The sequence below is a fragment of the Leuresthes tenuis genome, unplaced genomic scaffold (genome assembly GCF_036924035.1).
Source record: "Leuresthes tenuis unplaced genomic scaffold, fLeuTen1.0.hap1 SCAF_7, whole genome shotgun sequence".
Taxonomy (NCBI): Eukaryota; Metazoa; Chordata; class Actinopteri; order Atheriniformes; family Atherinopsidae; genus Leuresthes; species Leuresthes tenuis.
This window is the reverse complement of record NW_027325361.1, coordinates 7,143,951-7,164,844: the sequence shown is the minus strand read 5'-3', so window position 1 is coordinate 7,164,844 and position 20,894 is coordinate 7,143,951. Positions and strand designations below refer to the sequence as shown.

The 20,894-nt window shown below is 38.9% G+C and overlaps 2 protein-coding genes across 3 annotated transcripts in view; one reads left to right on the top strand and one right to left on the bottom strand.

Annotated features, from left to right (window-relative positions):
• cunh1orf52 (chromosome unknown C1orf52 homolog) overlaps positions 1 to 20,894 on the top strand; it is a 156,587-nt gene that overhangs the window by 88,305 nt on the left and 47,388 nt on the right. The window lies entirely within an intron of this gene.
• LOC140311624 (G-protein-signaling modulator 2-like) lies at positions 80 to 16,938 on the bottom strand. 2 transcript variants are annotated; one of them, XM_072389052.1, is made up of 16 exons: positions 16,917 to 16,938; positions 16,226 to 16,320; positions 10,261 to 10,482; positions 9,832 to 9,967; positions 9,496 to 9,635; positions 7,688 to 7,811; positions 7,388 to 7,503; positions 6,793 to 6,948; positions 5,885 to 5,993; positions 5,507 to 5,666; positions 5,156 to 5,253; positions 3,623 to 3,808; positions 2,558 to 2,717; positions 1,850 to 2,035; positions 1,650 to 1,765; positions 80 to 1,161 (listed from the first exon to the last, which is right to left on the bottom strand). In XM_072389052.1, exons 2-16 carry the CDS (start codon positions 16,288 to 16,290, stop codon positions 1,003 to 1,005), a joined length of 2,133 nt encoding a protein of 710 aa, XP_072245153.1. In that variant the 5' UTR covers positions 16,291 to 16,320; positions 16,917 to 16,938; the 3' UTR covers positions 80 to 1,002. The 2 variants fall into 2 exon arrangements, with proteins under 2 accessions (XP_072245153.1, XP_072245152.1); XM_072389051.1 differs by lacking the exon at positions 16,917 to 16,938 and having other exon boundaries at positions 16,226 to 16,715.

Genomic DNA, 20,894 nt, shown 5'->3' with positions numbered 1-20,894 from the left:
AATTACTGTGAACTTTATACTGTTAGCAGAAGTGGGTTGGAGAGTCTTCAAGCCTTGTATATAGGTATGCATTTTGGGTTTTTTTGTGAGACAAATGTTAAATGGCACTTTTATTATGCATGTCACATCAGTGTTGCACAATAATAAACATGATTCAATAAATAATCTGAAATGTTAAATAAATGAGCTTTTATTTCTCCACTGTCTGGAGAAGTGTTGGGTATAAAAAGCTAAACGTCAAACACGAGTTAATTCTCTGTAAAATCTTTGTTACAATGCAGAAAAATATTTCAGTTCATAGCGATAGAACAAGCCACATGTCATTTCACTCTTTAAAACTGAGACTAAATCTGCAGAAGCAATATCTGGAAGCAGACACTGTTAATGGCTCCACTAGTCACAGTAGGAGTGGATGTAGCCTTTTATTTCCCCAGAGGAGATTTGCCATTTGAACCACCTGTGATAAGTCACTGCTGGACAGATCTGAGATCTGTCCAAATAAAAATATTCCAATCTTAAGACTGAATTCAATTTCAAGTGTGCAGAACAGGCTATACACTGTTACAGTTTACTGCACAACCTTAGGCTCAAAGGCTATACCTTGTCCATCATCATAAAGCAGTGATCCATTTGTTCTATGTCTCATGTAATACAGAACTGATTTAGTCCGACATGAACCACTGCAACCCACAGTTTGGACATGTGACTTGATTCAAGCCTCCAGAGCAGTCAGACGTCACTGCCACAGAGGCTACTGCTGAATGCAGTCAATCTGTTTCCCCAGAACAGGGCCACCCATCTAAAAACAAGTTCACAAGTTTCTCATCAAAATGTTTTGTATCATCTGAGATCCTGATTCATTAGAGAACTCCATGTATCCCATACTGATGGAGGAATCAACTGTTTCTGGGTGATTAAAAAAATGTAGACTTGAAATTCAAATAAAAAAAAAAAATGGTGGCCATTTCATATGATTTCCTGAGACAAAATCTCTTCAGGAAGTCAGCCAGGTTTTGATTGAGTGGGAGGCTGGACCCTCTGCTCCTCCATCCTGTTGGACTGGGAACGCATGATGAGACTGAAAAAGTCCTCGTTTGGAACAGTCTGTCCCTTATTTGTAGAGGATGGAGCAGCGCACCTCTGGTCGTTCAGTCTGGAGCCCTAGATCATAATGCAGGTGACGTTAGAGGATGGGTCACAATGTGGCTTAAAATTACAAGTGAATGAACTTTGGAAAAAAACCTTAATCAGTTTGGAATTAATCAAGAACAAAACATCCTCAGGGTTGAATTAAGGAAGCAAAAATTAGCTTAGACATTACTACCAATTTAAGTAATTCTTCCTTTAAAGAAAAAGAAAGAAAAAAAAACTCGATTTTGCTTGTCTCATATTTTCATCACAGCGTTACACGTTTGACCTTTTCACTGTTACAAGAAACCGACACAGTTCAAAGTAAACACGGAAAAATCTTATGTAAACTTTAATTGTTTCAGTTTATTGGAAACAACCTTCTCGCAATCTTGCTTACCACCTCCTTCAAACCAGCTCAAATGAGCTCTCAGAGAACCATAGTTTGAATAATAAGTAATACAACATTGTTAAAGTTGCTATGGACACGCATTTTTATGTTCACTGGACTTTTTTCTCACCTGGCACTTCACTAGCATGTCAAAGAAGACATCATCCCCTTCAGGCTGGTCAGCATTGGCCTCGAGATGGCTGTACAGGGAGGGTGTGTGAGGGGTGTCTGCACTGGAGATTAGGGCTGGGAAGAAAAACGAGTATTTGTCAACATGTGGGCAGTGACACCAGGGAATGCCACCAAAATGTTCTGTGCCTATTTTGTCACCTTGTGTGGGCGTTGAGTCTGTGCTGGAGGTGCAGGGTATATGAGGCGGGTTGGAGGTGTTGAGACGTAAGCCAGGAAAATGGCTGAGGCTGGCTCGCTGGTCGTTCAGACGACGGGCCTGGGAGCTGGCCAGCAGCTCCAGGAAATGACCAGGATCCTGCAATGCTGTTTCGCGAACTGAAGTAGCTAGAAACAGAAAATTATTGGGGGAAGTTACTGGAAGTTTTTAAATCCTGTGTTTTAATCAGCTACATGGCATTTTTTGACAATTGAAAATAATTCTTTGACGTTTTAAGCAATATTCCACCCAAAATGATAAGGCTTGATTAGAATTGTTTTTTAAACAATATGACAATGGTGATAAGTTTGGATTTTTGGTTACTACAGAGGTATACAACAATAACACATGTAGAGTGTGAAAAAGGTCTAGAAATGCCTCTCTGTTCACTAAAGTACTGGAGGACAGAGGGTGGATTATTACTTCAGGTCTTCTGTTACACAAACATCCCAGAGAATTAGTAACATGAAAACAATCACAGCACAAATTTGTGGACTTGTTGCATTCACACCATATCGGGGCTGTTCTGGCAATGCCTCCGTACAATCAGATTTCTTTAACATGTTTTTGAGCTCTAAATGGGGAATGGAATAGAAAATAATGCTGTAACATATGGTGTGAACACTAATCAAAAGATGGGACTGACTCACATTTCCCTTCAGCTACAGGTAAGGTGGAGGGGGGAGAGGGATGGGGAGGGAGATGGCTCTGGGTATCCAGTGTACACCTTTGGTCGTCCATTCTGTTGCCCTGGAAACGAGAAAGGAGGTCGAAAAAGCTGTCCTCCCCGATAGTGTCCTGAGGTCTCGGCTATGGCAGACAAGTGGGATTAACAAAATTAAGGAAAATATAATAAAACCATTTTAGTGATCAGCTGACAAGCTTTAAATGGATTTTTAAAAAATAAATAAATAAATCAAGACAGAAAGCACAAACAGTAAGCAAATACAGCATGTGAGAGAAGAACCTCTCATCCAAGGCTTCTTGGCCTCATTTATCAATCAATCAATCAACATTTATTTATATAGCACCTTTCCATTAAAGCACTGAGGTTGAAATAAAACAAATGATTGTTTTGTCAATCGTCCACATATTTTGTGTTGAGGAAAGTGATCAAATAAATAATTGAATGATTTATCAATATTTTACACGACTCTTTGTTGTGGTCCAATAAGAGGATTTTATGAAAATTCTAAATCAAACAAAATGAATATTTTACAATGAAAATGTTAAAGGTTGGTGAGGGAAACTCAACTTTGCTGCAGAGTCTGTAAAAGCCAGTTTTAGCCTCATGCAGAGCAGCTTTATGAAACAGCAGTTTCTTTTCTTTGATTTTCAACAATATTTATTTTTTCATTTGCTCACTACAAAATTATAAATCTATTGTAGGCTTAAACTATGCGTAACATGTGCAAGTTTGTTTCAGTCCAAGTTGGCAACTTTATAGTTTGCAATGCAAAATATTGAAATTAAAAGAAAAAAAAATCTAATTTGGTAGAAATTAAGGGGTCTGACATTGTTAATGAACACAGTACATGAATCAGAAACGACAAGTCTACTCTGCATCATGACTGGGAAATGCAGCTTTGTCTCAGCATAAATTAATCACATTCAACTTTAAGGTGAATCATCACTGCCAATAAACAAGGATTCTCGGTATGTTCTAAGGGGATTACATGTTGTAATCTGCTACAGTAATTTACAATTACAAATACCTTAGGAGACGCTGACGTGTCCTGCTGAGGAACTGTGTGCTCAGAGAGCTTTTCTTCCTCTTCTTTCAGGGAGCATTTGCTGTTCTTCTGCTTCTTACTTTTAAGCCGGTGGATAAAGAAAAGCTTTGTTGACGCCTTGATTGAGTTGCTTTTTGATGACCCAGGAAATACATCGTCCTCCAAGTCCTGTACATACACAGTTCATACAGATAATAACTTTACACATTACTGACTATTACAGATTCCTGTTAGTAATTTACGGTTGTACTATTTGTTTTGAAACACAGACACAGGAAGTGAAGTCAATGTACAACGATGTACGCACTGTAAAGAAAAGTAAACACGAGGCCATATGACACCACATGTGTTGCATGTAAATGACCTAATATCCATGGACATTTTGTAGTGTGCCACCATGATTTATATCAGTCCAGTTATGTAAAAACAGAGAGTACAGTGAGCTGTTAAAAAGTGTTCAATCACAATGTCTCTAATTCTAAAAAGGGCTGAGATGGTGATGTTCAGGATGACCACAAAAAGCCTTCTCAGATTGTTGGGAAAGTGTTACTGACCACAAAAAGCCTTCTCAGATTGTTGGGAAAGTGTTACTGACCACAAAAAGCCTTCTCAGATTGTTGGGAAAGTGTTACTGACCACAAAAAGCCTTCTCAGACTGTTGGGAAAGTGTTACTGACCACAAAAAGCCTTCTCAGACTGTTGGGAAAGTGTTACTGACCACAAAAAGCCTTCTCAGACTGTTGGGAAAGTGTTACTGACCACAAAAAGCCTTCTCAGATTGTTGGGAAAGTGTTACTGACCACAAAAAGCCTTCTCAGACTGTTGGGAAAGTGTTACTGACCACAAAAAGCCTTCTCAGACTGTTGGGAAAGTGTTACTGACCACAAAAAGCCTTCTCAGACTGTTGGGAAAGTGTTACTGACCACAAAAAGCCTTCTCAGACTGTTGGGAAAGTGTTACTGACCACAAAAAGCCTTCTCAGATTGTTGGGAAAGTGTTACTGACCACAAAAAGCCTTCTCAGATTGTTGGGAAAGTGTTACTGACCACAAAAAGCCTTCTCAGACTGTTGGGAAAGTGTTACTGACCACAAAAAGCCTTCTCAGACTGTTGGGAAAGTGTTACTGACCACAAAAAGCCTTCTCAGACTGTTGGGAAAGTGTTACTGACCACAAAAAGCCTTCTCAGACTGTTGGGAAAGTGTTACTGACCACAAAAAGCCTTCTCAGACTGTTGGGAAAGTGTTACTTTTTAGGACATTGCAAATGGACATTTTACATAAGAATCCTTGCTGAGTTGCCACAAATCATCTATACATAAAAGATTTTTAAAAATTTTAAAACGCATGATCCGCTGTCAGATTTTTTTTTAACCCAGATATAAATTGGATTACTCAAATTCTCAAATAATTTAGATATGTACAGTAAAAATAAATGTTAAACCACTTTCAAAGGTGTTCTTTTTTTCCCTTTTAATCATAGTGAGATACTGTGTTTTGTAAGTAACAACAACGTACTGGATGTGCAGATGAATCTCCACTTTGAGTTTTATCAGGACTTGGACTAATGCCCAGGTTTTCGGCACTACCTCTCCTCCTTAATGAAGATCTGACCCCTGAAACAAGAACAGGAAATTCAATATATGGGCAGAAACTATTCCGCAAAGCATCAAAACAAAACAAAACAAAAAATAGACCTTTCTGGTGGCTGGAAGATGAATCTTTGGACTTTGTTTTATTTTCTTAGAGCTACTTACAGATAATTCAACTTTGCATTTTTAGCAACATGTTAGAAAGCAGTTACACTCATTCAGATGTGTAACAATGAATGAATCGGTAAGGCAGACAACTCTGAGGAGTACTGCTTACCTGGTAGGTTGAGGTAAGCCGGTTGGGTTCCTGGTATCGCAGTGTTGTTATTAGTGTTGCGGAAGATATGATGTATGTTGGAGTTTGACTTCAGGCTTACAACCAGCTGTAGATCTGACAAGTTCATCCGAGCTGTCACTTCACCACTTTTATCTCCAGTCTGCATCATTGATAATCAGAATTTAAAGTTTAATGCAGGCACGTGACTACAAAATACAAAAGGCATGGGATTAATATAAACTTTTACTCTGTAATACGCAGCAGGCTTCATACATGCAGTTACTCCCTGTGGTTCACGATACAACCACTAGATGGGGGTGTTATTAAGCTATTAAGAGGACTTTGGGTGAAGAAATAAACTATTAACACTATTATCACCTCTTTGGCAATTTCCAGATGTTTCTCAGCAAAGTACATGGCCTGCTCATGACTCCCCAGGGCTGTATGGGCATTTCCTAAGCTCCAGTAGGCTCTCCCTTCACCAACTCTGAAGCAAGACACAAGGTTAAACAGGCTGAGCAACTTCAACTGTCATGTGAGAATGGGTAGGGCATTAAAAGTAGTTTTTAAATGAATGCCCTACCCATTCTCACACGTTACAAGTGTTACATCTGATCTTAACCCAAGTTTACACCTATTTCACAACAACAGCTAATATTCAACAGTTTGAAGTTGAATATATGGAAAAGACACTGCAGCAAACGACGGGAGATACATCAATACCCTTAAAACCAATATTTCATCTGGACTTATGACAAATATGTTCGACCATTTTGTCTATAAATATGTCTACTTATAAAAACATTTTTGTGAGGATATAGAAACAATTCAGAGGGGATTTGGAGATATCACCAATATATCCTTTACCTCTCTTTTCCCAAAGACTTTATAAAGAAAAACTCAATTTTCTACATTGCCATGTAGAAAAAATATGGTAAGTCTTCCTGTACTAACTTCATCTGAAAGTTCATTTGTAAAAGCTTATGACCAAACCTTCATACATGAGTGACTTACTGTGTAAAAATATTTATTTTCCAAAATGTTCATCTTGGCTTTTACTCAGAAAGTCTAAGTATGTCAGAATACCACATTGAATCCTTTAAATACTCCTTTCTTTCAACTCTGCCTGATTTTTAAATGTCTAATGGGCATAAATAGCAGCACTACAATTTTTTTTTAGCAAAAATCTTGTCCAGGGGCCACCCACAGTCAAAGGGCCCATGCTTGTTACACTTCAAAGACAGTTTGGCAGGAAAGCTGCCAACAAATGGCCTTTTATGGTATACCGGTCGTTGAGGTCCTGAGCAATGACCAGATGTTTGAGGTGATAATCAATGGCTCTCTCATAGTCCTGCAGTAGTGTGTAGGTGTTGCCCAGACTGTAACAGGCCTGAGCCTCAACTGCTCTGTCCTTTAAAAGCCTGGCCAGCTGCAGAGTCCTCCTGAGGGGAAAAGAGAAGTGGAAGAAGAAGGTCAAAGAATGTCTACGGTGGGTGTGGGAGAATGATAGTTATCTTCTCTTTGTTCTCATTTTCCAAGCACTTCTGAATTAGGGAAAGGCTCATGTCAAGGATCAAAAGATTGTGTTTTTCTGCAACTATGTCTGTGTAATATCATACGTGCTGTGTAAGTCCCACATAAGGGCGTCACATTATAGCATTACCAAAAAAAGAAAAAAACTCCTCATCTTCGCTTGTGTAGCAAACATTTTCCTTTGTCTAACGTTTACGTTTAATCTGATTTCTCTTCTTGTACAATCAAGTGGAAATAAATATTTTCCCTCGTGGTATTGCTGCTTTTGTAGTATAGACAAAAGAAATCTTACAAAAATAACCTGCTAATTAAAAGAAAAAGCTGGCATTGAACCTCCGATTTACTCACTTGTAGTGACTTGCAGCTGCGTCAAACTGGCTGAGGAATATGTGTGCATTGCCAAGATTGCAGTGAGCCCTCCGTTCAGCGGACTTATCCCCAAACTCTTTAGCAATGAGAAGCCGCTGCCCAGAGGGACAAACAATAAAAAACATATTACTCCCGTTGAGGCCAGAGAGCATTTCATGGTAATATTTCACTAGTTAAGAAAAAATACATGTAAATAAAATGCTAATCTCTAAAAAAATTAATAAAACCAGCACTACAAAGCTCTTGAAACATGACTGATCTGAGTAATTTGCTGCTTACCTTTTCATGTGCAGCTATTGCAGTCTGAAAGTCACCCAAGAGATAGTAAACGTTACCAAGATTCCCATAAGTACGACCTTGGGCTGCACGGTCGCCCAACTCCTTCACCATCGACAGGTTAGCTCTTTGTAAAAAAAGAAAGAAAGAAAAAAGATTATTTATAAGAAAATAGACTGATTTTTGATGATATCTGAAAGACAAACTTTTCATGTTGTTTCCATGCGATTTATCCAGGCTTCAGATTATAACATTTTTCTAAACCTGCTCAGCACTGGTGGCAGCATGAGGTACAGCATTTTATGTTTACCCTTGTATCTTGTAGACAGTTTCTATAGAAAATACCTCCATAAAAACACAAAAATATGTAAATGAGACAAAGTTTATTAGGAATTGATGTAACTTTGGAGCATGTGCTGAGTGTCCAAATTAATTTGAATTTGAATCCATTTGAGCGTTTACATGCAGGAGGGACTCCAACCCCTCCCTCATTATCCAGGTGTGTTTGGCTCAGAGATGCTTGATTTCCTCTACCCAGCTTTCAGATTTTACAGATGACAATGACAACAAAAAGAGTTTAAGAACAGATGATGTAATCCTGGACATTCCACTGTGAGAAGATCGGTGAGTTTCAGTCCATATTATCTGCTCGGATGACGATAGGACGACTATGGAGTCTCTTGAGCCGATTGCGAAATGAAGAATGTTGCACAAGTTGCTGAACATAATGGAAAAACTCCATACTTAAACAACAGAGTGTGTTCAGTCGAAAGATTCAGTTCTCAGCTCCAATGCTTAAAAAAAAACATTGCACAAGGCCATTCCTGCTCATTCAATGACTGTTTGCAATGACAAATGACTATTGTTTATTCAAACTGCGACAATATAATTTCTCTTTAAGGATTAAATATGTATTACCGACAAGTTAATCTTCATGAGAACTGAGAATCTGCTTATAAAGACTGAAGTGTAACAAAATATGTGAAAAAATGAATGCAGTGTGTTCAACAATGTTTCACACTGCCATGGCTACATATTGATGTTAGTTAGTAAAACTTCAGAACATTTTAATTACACATTTATCTATCATTTCAATAAAAATATGTAAATTAGACAACGCAGATATTTGTGAAGTATTTATCATGAAAGTAATGTACAGTTAAACAGAAAGTATGAAGATTTCTATCTGAACACTAAAACTACATGAAGACCATTTCTAGTTTGACCTTTTCGTGGGGATCCAACCAACAGGTTATCAACTTTGGCCAGAAATATACTTGCTTTAAATTACGGATAGCTGCCTTGCTTGTTCTGTGTTTGTTTTGTGTGTCATGCAACCCTGTCCTCAGAAAATAACACCATGCGTTCACAAGTTGCAATACATAGGTGAGCCGCAGGGTCAGCGCAGGGGTCGGATGTGGGGTCACAGGGTTGGCAGCGACAGTCTGCAATTACCTGCATCTTTACGATGTATCGTTGCCACTGAGACAAATGTGCTTGTAAAATAGCTGGCGAGAGATCAGTACAATTTTAGACATGTTGGAGAAACAGAGTGGGGGTGCTATCCATTACGTGTTTTTCCAGTCTGAGTTATCTGGTGTGCCCCCTAGTGGACTCCTCCAGTAACTCGCATAGCACACAGGCGATTATGTGAACAACTATGTTCATGACAAAGCAAGTTGCTTATGTGTACGTGTTTAAAAAAGCATTCCTGGCCTTTGGCCAGCTTCACCACGAGTGAATCCCACAAAACTTTCAGTTTAAAATAAAACACAATACATATGCCAAGGGAACGAGGAATACGAACGCACTCATAGTATTGGGCAGCTTTCCTCAGAGCAATCCTGGACTCCTCAGGAAACTCTCCTGGCTCTGCTCCACTCCAGCAGATGCTCTTGCCCTTGGCGTGGTAAACGTTTCCGAAATTATACAGCGCCCGAGCCTGCCCAACCTACAGCGTGCACAGCAGATTTTCACAGAAACCAGGGTGACCACAGCTGTAATTATGTACTTAAAATACACTGACATCAGACTTTGTCATTTGCACGCAGGCTGGCAAACTATTCTGAAAGTTGGTGAACAAAAATGTTAACTGGCTGCAAAGCAAATAAGTTGTAATTTATAAATATGAGAAAAATATGGCCCACCTTATCAGATATGGCTCTTGCGATATCCAAATGCCTTTGGCAACAAACCACAGCCTCATCATACCGTCCTAAAAGCTTTAATGTGTTCCCAAGGTTACCACTGGCTTTAGCTTCACCGAGTTCATCTCCAATTGTCCTGAGTATGCAAGGGAGTTACAAACAAATGCATTAAGAAACAATTAGACAAGAAAACCAGTAGATTCACAAAGTATATTAAGTATACAAACATAGAGGGAAACAATGTTGCAGAAGCATGCAGTCATGCTCTACAGTCTAGTTTGGCAGTTTAATCATTGAGAAGAAAATTATGATTGAAAGTTTTAGCACTTGTTCTAAATACATTTGTTGGACTATGAGGGTATGCGTAAAAAAAAATAAAACAATTATAGAAAAACAACAAATAATTAGTCAGATTGTGAAAATATTCACCTCGTAAGTGTGAGGTCATGACGGTGGTACTCCAGAGCTTTAATATACTCTTGAAGATGAAAGTAGGCATTTCCCAGTTGGCTATAGATAGCGCTGAGGATTTGAAGGTCCTCTGTTCCTACCTGCAAGGCAGACTCAAAAAAGGACACACCTGCGCGATAGTCACCTGCCTTACAGAGACGCTCACCTTCCAGAGCCAGATCCAGACATGATGACTCCATCCTGTAAAACAGAATCTTTGTGAGAAGTAACAGTGAACTCAACAGGAAATATCAAAATACTATATCATACATGGAAGAATAAAAAAAACCCATTGCCAACTAACTTATCAAAAAAATTATCTTTAATCAAAGAAATTAAGAACCATTTACTTTGCCTGCAGAAATATCCTAAAATAAATCACTGAATTTACCAGCAGGTGTAACACAGGACTGAATAACGTTTCATTAATCCCAAAATGGGAACTTAAGTTTGCAGTTTGAATCAAAACAGCTATTGCTCATTGTAAGAAGAAAAAGGGTCATCGTGCAGAGTTATTGCTGTGAGCACAAAATGACCCGTTGTAACATTCTTTGTTGACGCAGAGCTGAAAAACATTCTGATTGAATTCACTTCATTGTTTGATCGCTGTGTTACGTATGAGGGTGTTCAAAAATGGTCATTCTTTTCATCAGCTGGTGCAGAAATTTTCTTTGCACTATCAACTCCAGTGGCTCCACAGCAGTCCCCACTGCAGGGCCTGCTTTCTTTATCAGTTTGCTCTTTTCTGAGTCACAGGCTTTGATGCTGCTACCTCAACAGAGGCTGTAAATCAGACTGCACTCCCCCCCACAGACTCAGAAGACATGCAGCATTATGGTACAGACACTGAAGGAAGCTCTACTAGTAGTCTCCGTGTTGCATTTCCATTTCAATCTGTTCTCCAGATGAACACCCAGATATCTGCAATCCTTTACCACCTCAACCTCTTCCTACAGGATGGAAAGAGTGTTTGGCTTATTCCCGGTCCCCCTAAAATCCACTATCAGCTGCCTTATCACACAAAATGGCCGATCAGTTCCCTGTATTCAGCCTCTTGTCCATTGCTGACACATCAAACAATTACAGTCATCTGTATATTTCAAGAGATGACAGGACCGAATTGTACTGGAAGTCTGAGGTCTACAGAATAAAGAAAAATGGTGAGACTACGGTGCTCCTCTCCTGCTGACCATCTTCTCAGACACACAACCCTTCAGTCTCACAAATTCTAGTCTGTTTGTCAGGTAGTTGATAATCCATTATAACAGCCAACTGCATTCATCCAATCAACGTGAGAAAGCACTCAAAATGTGTTTATATGGGCTCCTTCAATGCCTCAGAGTAGATCCTTTCTCACAAGAGGATTGACAAACAGCATATAGAGGAAAAGAAAATGACAAGAAGAAAAAAAAAAAGTCTTTTGAAACCAGACTAAAAAAAAAAATAGGATGAAGCATTTCCTGCTTGTTGTGAGCTCCAAGCCTTAAAAATGCTGCAATTACTCTGGAATGAAAATGCATACCTTACATTTTACCATAAGCACAAAATAAACTCAGATGTGTCAGTGGTAAGAACCACCGTTTTTACAACCTCCTCCATCTCTGTCTGTAAGCTTCAAACTGCCAATAACATGAACGTAAAGACCACCATGCTATGGCATCACAAAGCTCATACTGTCCATTAATACAGGTCAGAATGAATACAGCCTCTGGTCCTCTTCTGGTTGAAAAGAATGTCTGGTTTTAAAATGGTTAACAAAAAAAAAATTACCCTTTCGCCCAATAAACCTTCTGAATTTATGCTCTTAATTGTCAGTTTAGTATACTATAGCATCAAATCCATCCAACCTGGAACCCTCTTCAGTGTCAAATCCTTGATTTAAAAAAATAAAAAATCCAAAGACAGAAAGCACAGGGTAACTTAGGGTGACTGAGGAGAGCACTGCTTCTCACCTCACAGGCACGCAGGCTTGGAGAAAGAGATTGAGTCATAACATTTTGAGCAACAGCAAATGGTAAAACGTTCAAACATGAACACATTCACATTGGCAGGACTGCATGGTTATTTAGTGGTTATGTGAAAAAAACAAAAACAATTCCAAAGTCACATAATGCCCCCTTACTCTCTAATTGCCCTTTTGATCTACACTGATCTCATGAAAGCCTCTCTGGAATCTAGTATACTTAAATCTGCTGTACCTGATGAGATGAACACTCATTGCCAATGTGTCAGACCACTTAAAGCACTTCCTTCATGTAGATCTCAACATCACACCTGGAAACGCTGACATAATAATACTTAAAACCCAGTTTGTGTCAGTTTTCCTAGAGCAGATGTGTCCAGGACCACAAACAGCCAAAAGAAACGCACAGACACACACACATCAACACTCATAAAGTGGAAACAATATCACCTGTGATAACGAGTCATAAAAAGAAAGGGTGAGTGAATCCATGGGATGTGTTCATAATCTTCATAAGATTGTAAAACAAATCCAGTCATGCATGACTGCAAAGGATTCACTATGCAGCACTACAAATAAAAATAACCCCTCCTTCACTCAAGGTCCCACCCCAGCAGTTAATAAATCCTCTTAAAAGTCAAGTAGGCACCTCCAAACTGTACTTTTAGAAAAAGAAAAACCAAACTCATGCCTTTAAAATTGCTCAGAATATCTACCTCTTCCTCTTCATTCAGTGAATGGAGGGAGGTTCCATGTGTATGTTTATCTGGCCCCGCCCACATCTGTGCCCACCAGCAGCTAACACCACAATGAGGAAGTCTAACACAACCACACATTTATACATCCAATATGTTATCGCTGTATGTATATAAAGCCCAGTTTAAAAAGAAAAAACCAGAGAGCAGTTCTCAAGATGGTCCAAAAAAGGTTCATGCACTTGGCAAACTGCTGGCTTACCCTTCGCCCCCAGAAGAAGTCCAGTTCCGTGGAACAGCAACACACATCAGAGACAACATAATACAAGAAGCAATGACACTATTGGAAATTCTCTCACCACGGAAGCCACTAGCTCTGGGAGTGCAGGCTCGAGAGCCAAGCAAAGTCTTGGCCGGACCACAAAAGTCAGGTGTTAGCAGGTGATAGTGTTTTTTTTTTTACCAGTGTAAAAAGGGCCTACAAGCTACAAGCTAATTTTGAACTCTTTTCTGATAAACAAAAATCCAAAACAGTGACCTGGTTGGTGTTGTTGCAGTTTAGCGCAATTTCCCAGCAATCATTCAAATTCGTGAGGTTCTAACCCAACTTTTTATCTTATAATAAACGTGACCTTTTAACAAGAATTAGGACACAGAGACAAATTGCATTTCCTCCAAGTATGTCTCCTAAATCCCGAATAAACTGCTGATACTTGGCCAAGGCTGGGGTTAAGCCCTGCCCCTCTCAGCAGAGACACAGCATATACTGAGTTTACAGTAAGCCTATCCACTTCATGAATAATGATTCACTATATATATATATAGATATTGTGTATATTGTGCTATATTCATTTATACCTTTCAGAAGCTATCTTTTCTACACACAGCAGAACTACTCAAACACAAGCTGGTGGAAAGAAATATTTCATCTCAGCAGGCACCTTCTTTAAAATCTAAAGTTAATATAAAGACTTCAGAGAAGAACTTTGGTTTACACTTCATAACTCTACAAATTAAAACATACTTAAGGTTTTTTGTGCTTAAAGAATATCTATTCCAGACAGTTTTCCAAAAAAAAGTAGACACATACACAGTACGAAGCTCAGTGGGATCTTACAAGATCCCTGGAAAGAACGCAACTCCTGTCATAATGAGGTCATACACAACAGAGAGGCTCACAAACCTGTTGCCTTTTCCAATTTTCATGCACTCAAGGCAGGTTGAGACGACGGCCATTTCAATCTTCTTGATCACTTTATGGAGAAGGCACCACTCTTTCTGCATAACACCCTTTGTTTTATCTTCCTTCATGTACATACACATAACGCACACACCCACTGTGTCCCAATTTCTTAAGAATAAAGAAATCTCCCTTGGATCCGCTGTCTTCTCTATGCACACGCCGCCAACAGGTTGTAACAGCAAAACAAAAGACTTAATCCTCTCAGCGTTCGCATTGACCTTAACGACCAAGTGCCAGCGTGGGAGACCTCTTGTTCAGGTGAATAAGGATTAACACCAGGTTGTTACCAGGCAGAACTGACTCAAAGTGAGAGTAATCGGCTAAGTTGTTGTATTTCTCTAGCAAGAAGCCACTGGTAACCTGCATATATAAGTCACCTGATGGTGTGTGTCACTTCCAATTACTGCAGACTTCAGTGTTAATTATAGCCATGTTAAGTGGCTCCAGCAAACTCTTAGGCTAATTGCTCAACACTCCTGAAATAGTCATTCAGCAGTGTGCATCATGAATATCTTATCAATGATTTGTCATAAATGCTGGAATAAATTACCTGGATGATAACATATATTTAAATTAGATTCATTTCTATAACAGCGATTTTCTTGGCCAAATCACACAGGGACACATTAGTGTATTAGATATGGGGAACCAGAAGTTAAGTCACACCACAATCCCTATTCCAAAGCTTCAAGTAAATCAACTGTTTACAATCCAGATAAATCCACTTGTCTGATCTAATTAAAAAGTCTGGGCTAATGTGCCCTGTAGGTGGAGAGACAATATGTTGCCTCACCATCAGTTTGTCCATGAGCACAGGTGCAAGCCACGTGTTCCTTCACACAGTTCCCTGTGTAATTCATTAAATAACAAGGCCATTGTTGCAAATAACCTAACCGTAGTGTAGATGGAATAGAGAAGACATATTATTATACTTTCAAAAAGTCCTCGCTGTAAAAGCTATCGACAGCACAGACCTTGCTTTTGTACAGCTGCTCTGTTGTAATTTGTCTTTCCTGCTTGTGGGTATGCCCAAAAACATTCACTTTCCTGCCGTTCACTTTCTAGAGAAGGAGTTTGGCTTTAGAAGTAGACCAGCAAACATCCTCATCATCAGTTTGTAGCAGTAACCTGCAGGCACTGTAAGTTAGGTGCTTCATTCAGAGGAAAACAGGTTAATGACGCACTAACTTGACAGGGCTTGCATGCAGTGCTTCAAATGACTACGGGGTGATGCAATTCATGCCACCAAAGTTTTCCATAAATATATCATGTCCTTCTACACTGTCAAACATAATGGTTGTAAAATTCCAAACAGCTCTTCTATCACATAATTTCCAATCGCTTTATCTGAAAAATATAACAATCACAAGGTACTTGAAGTGTCAAACTTGATAATGTAGCCTGCAGTCCGGCACTTATTCTCAGTCCAATGAAATATTCACACTGGGGTTAGTAAGGACCTCCTGTAGTCTACCCAGAATCATTCAACAGTTAGCAAATAAGGTGTCGTGTTGCTGCCACAGACAAACTTGCTTCTTCTCAAACACAGACACACAAAATGTGGAATATAGTTTGAAAACAGTTTTTGAAAATTACCCTCATGTCAGTGAATTCATGTTATTCATCAATATTTTCTTTGTAAATAACATACTATCAGGAACACAACCACAATAACACATATTCTATATTAAGGCTACACAAAACGGTTATTTTACTATCTGTGAATCTGCTCTTTGTTTCTCTTTTTTCTTTTTCCAAAAACTACCGAATTAAATTCCAATGCTTTTAGGTAGCTGTACTCAATATTGGTCACTACTATTAGAGGATTATTTCTCTTGACTCACTTTTCTCTGGATTACTTTAGCTACAATCCACAATAGAATTAAGGCTGTCTACTTGTGCGAAAATATGCTGGCAGATAATGCAGATCTATTTTCAACATATTTTTAAGGAAAAGGTTTATGTCACATTATCACACTTCATCTTGACCGAACATAACGGCATGACAATATCACCGTTACCCATTAGACACAGACAGCCTACCTCTGACGGACGTGAAGTAAATGCTCCCTGTCCTGTGCGTGCTGAAGAGGACTGCGGCCATACATGACAATCAACCCAGCGGTCCTTACACGAGCCTGGGTGAAAACAGTCAGGATGAGCCTCATTAAAAATTCCTGTCACCTGCTAAGCTCAAAGTGAAACTGGGCATTGAAAAAAAGAAATCTACACATAACAATGTTGTTGTTCATCAGGATGGACTGAACACTGCTACGCATGAATTCACCGACACACTATCTCTGTCACATCTCTTATCTTGAAACTGGAGCTGCAGAGAAAGACAAACACTCAATGACATTCATTATCACGTGTTTGGGACGACAAAATTCCCAGCGTTAGCGAAAACAAACACCATGAATCAGAAAATAAAAATAAGTAAGTATCCTGACGGGAAGGCACTAATATCAGCAATGCTGTCTAAGCCAACATCTGTACGATCGATCACTTCCAGCCTTTGTGACAATTATATTTCTCATGTTCGAAAAGTTAGAAAGTTTAGTAAAGAGTAACGCAGATAGAAAAATATTCTGTTAACACTAATGAGGACATTGAGCTTGCAGTGGGAAACTGTGCCGTACTGACATCCTGCTGTCGGTGGGAATTTGAAACAGTGCTGACTGGAACTGAATTCCAACTACATTTGTACACACCGCTGCACTCACAACATGTTTACCTGCTACACCGTGTGCCAAGAAAATTCCCACAACAGCCTCATTCTTGAGACAGTCGAAGAGGGATCATTGCTATCCAAGCCAAATTCCAAAGACTGTCAAAACAGATACTTGAGCTTCAACAGACCTGTTTTAACCCTCATTCCCACTCAGATCTGAACATCACGTCATCGCTGAGCTTTCAGATTTGATCTTTTTTTTTTTTTTCACGTACCATTGCCGTGACCTGAACTAGACTGATTTACCTCCCCGTTGGCTGGGAATGACAACATTGTTTTCATCCAATAAATGGACCGCCTGGATTTTTTGCTGACTGCATCATTCTTTGTGAACCAGACAGCATGGCCCACAAAAACTCTTAAGGGTTAGCTGTTCAAATGAAGCAGTCACAATGTCTAACAACAATCAGATCAAGTTCAAAGTCATGTAGCTTCAGTCTTGCTCTTGGTGGTATGCCAAATAACTGTTTGACTATTCTTTATGCTTTTCATTCTTTTTGTTCCCCAGTTGTGAAAACACAGGCTGATTTCTTGAACAACTCCGATCACATCAAGAACGTTTTTCTACATCAGATACATTTGCATTGTTTGTCCTTATTTCCAGCCATGTAGCCTCACACAACAGCTGAGGAAGAATGAGTAAGACAAACAGGAACTTTGTGAAGAGGCACTTAAATCTGCTCAGTTTGGAAAAAAAAAAAAAAAAATTCCACTTTTGCTTGGACTTTTGTCATCTGTTTACTTCAAATATTGCATCAATTGAAATACAGTAAAATTATAAGGAGATCCTGAGCAATGTGTTGTCCTGCAGGAGCTTTAACTTCTTAAATCACCGAAATGACAAACATTATGCATAAAGAATAGAGATACTCTGTTTGTAACTACAAATAAATTGTGCAACAACACCACTGTTGACTGGAAGCTCTTGCTTAACAGCTGAGACTTATTTTATTGCCATAGTGTCATATCAAAAGGCACTCCAAACCAAAACCATTTCAATATGAATACGCCCCACCAATCCCTCTTCAATTAAGTGATGCTCTCAGAAGTGATAACCATTTTCCCGTTCGAAGAGAGTTTATGAAAAACCACCATTAAAGACTTTAAACCCAACCCTTTGGCTAAAAGAGGCCACTGCAAATATGAGTGGAAAACTGGGCTTCGACACTATAACTTCAGCCTGCTCTGTAATTACTGTTCAAGCTAAATTAGTCGAGTGCAAAAAGGAAAGGAAGTAAGATAATGTAGTTTTGAAAATGTGTGCTCTCTGCATCAAGTGTGTACAGCAAGTCTAACACAAAGTTGTTTTCAGATCACATGCTCGTCTTCGTGGTGACTGAAAAATTCTGTCCTAAAAAGCTGGTAATGAGTCAATTTCGCACCAATGTCGTGACAAGCTCTCCGTCTGACTGATACCTACGCTAGGAAGGCGTTTTTGTCTGTAGATAACAGTCCGAATGGCCGAAACGTACTCACAGAAAACATATCAAGCGAATTTACGAAAGTAACCGATGTTTTCTATAACTGCGGCACAGGACAGACTCCAAACTTCAGGAAATAATTTCACTTACCTCAAAGTTAATAAGCCACGAGCATGTCTCACGGTTTTGAAAAATGGTTCAGTCGAGACAGAGTCTTCAAAAACTACAAAGTATTTCCCTCCACTTGCTTACAGTGGCGTTACTACCCACGGGTCCATCTGGGAGGAAGATGTCTACACTTTTGCGGGAAACAGAAGTCGAGGCCCCTCCTCACACTCAAAATCTGACTCCAATTACGATACAACGGCTGCTGCCTTCAGGAGCCATGGGAAGTTTTGTCACATCTTGCTTAGGACCTAACTATGGGCGTTTAGGGAGGGGCAGCAAACTTGTAAATCTCCATCAAGTCATATTTTAAGCGGCAGTGCATGGATAATAATCTCAATCAATTCAGCAGCAGTTACCACGGGTAATCGTAATAGTAACAATTAAATGTCTCTCCCGACCTCTGCCGCTCGAATTACACTTAAAATAACACCTTATATATGCAGATAAATATATCGGACAAATAAATGAACGTCTCCATTTTGCCTAAAGAAGTCCAAACAAAAGGTATATTTCAATGCGCTAAATTAATTTTCGTATTCATGAACTGCATGAGGCACTTGAACCTATTATAAATTAAAAGGGGGGGGGGGGGGTAAATGCAGAATGGGATATTATCTATGGTCTCTTATAAAAAGCAGACAACAGGTTAGAGCCATAGATGTAGTTCAGTAAATTGTTAGTCTAAGTCTAAGAAATATCAAAATATATACTTGCCTTTTTTGTGGGTAACTTTACATATATATATCATAAAAGTAAAGTTCAAAGTCAAGAAATCTAAAATTTTAATGTCTGCTTTTTACAAAACATTCCACCCGACATATGGTGTGACACAGCTCATGTTGTTTTTCAGCTGCCTGTGGTAAAGAAGGAAGTTTCATGACCTCATTGTATCATCAAATGTGGCAAGTCAGATGAAAATACTGTGATCCTCACCAAGAAGAAAAAATCTTATACAGCTAAATATTTAGAAAAAGAATAATGTGATGAGGGACATGCTCAGTAATAATGAACGTGCTTGAGTTTTCTGAAAAGTAAGCTATACTTTTCAATATATAAATTATGCTTAAACAATGTTTTGACACCTTTATGGAGTCCTAATTATTAAAATCTTTATGATCATTCTCACCATGATCTTGCATGTTGATCACATGAGTATGACTGAGACACATAATGTCAAGATATGGGGATTATGATAGTTATTTTACCCTTTTTCATTTATGTTTTAGACCATCTGTCCACTCCATTAAACAGGGATTGTTTTGTCATCAGAGAGAGTTCAGCTGTCCTTTAAATGAAGACATACTGTTGAGTCTTGACCTGAGGGGTTTGCTGTGCCTCAGCCAGACATAATCTCCTGATTTAAAGGTCATTGAATCTGACTTAAAGGTCTTTGAATATACTTGACCATCCAAGAGCAATTGAGCATGAAAATTGACTCCATAGATAGACTGCCAAAGTGTCACAGTATTTCATGATATACTGAGCTTTTGACAGTTGCTTCATATTTAATAGGTGAAACAAATCCACATTTGGCGGTAAGAGAGGTCAGAGGATGGTCCTACACATCTGAGTGCCAAGCCCAAATCCTGTCTTGACCCCTGGTTGTTGTACTGTTGTTTTGCATTCAGTCACAGCTTATGAAATGGTATAGATGATTATTTCAAAGTGTCATTTATCTCTCTGTGGAGATATAATCATTAATTATAAGATTCCACTGTGATGTTGGAATGTTGTGTCTGTCTGTCCAGTTAAGGAAGATTATAGGTTGTTCCATGCTTTGGTGAACAGATCAACTGATTAGACATCTCCTAGCAGACACACAGATGGGGAGGCTTGTATGCTGCAAACCATGTAAAAGTGACCCCTGATGAAACAGATGTGCATAAATTCCATGAACCTAGTATCAATGGTTTGTTATTTATTTTAAAGTCTAGGTTGTACCATACTTGGATGAATTTGTTTGGTGAGATTGCATGTGAAGTGATTTTACAGGAATTCCACTTGGCGGTCAGAGTTTCTTATATATATATGGATTTATTTTAAAAAACAAAAAGAACAGCTGTGCTCTTCAGTTGAGTGGGTGAAAAAAGGGATATCAGTTTTTGAAAGGTTTCACGAGTCATCTTATTCTATATCCAGCCAGGAATGGTGTAGTTAAGGTGTGAGGTAAGCTGTCACATTTCATTAATAACAAGTAAACACACACCAACTTTTCTTTTTCCCATTTCATATTCTAGACCAAATTCAACATCGGTATACAAATCCAAACAACAAACACATAGCAGTAAATAAAAACAACCAACACCCTTTTCTAAGAATACTCCATGTGTAATACTCATTTCAGAGTTACAATTCTGGCAGATGTAAATTGTCTGGCCTGGGATGCAGGAAT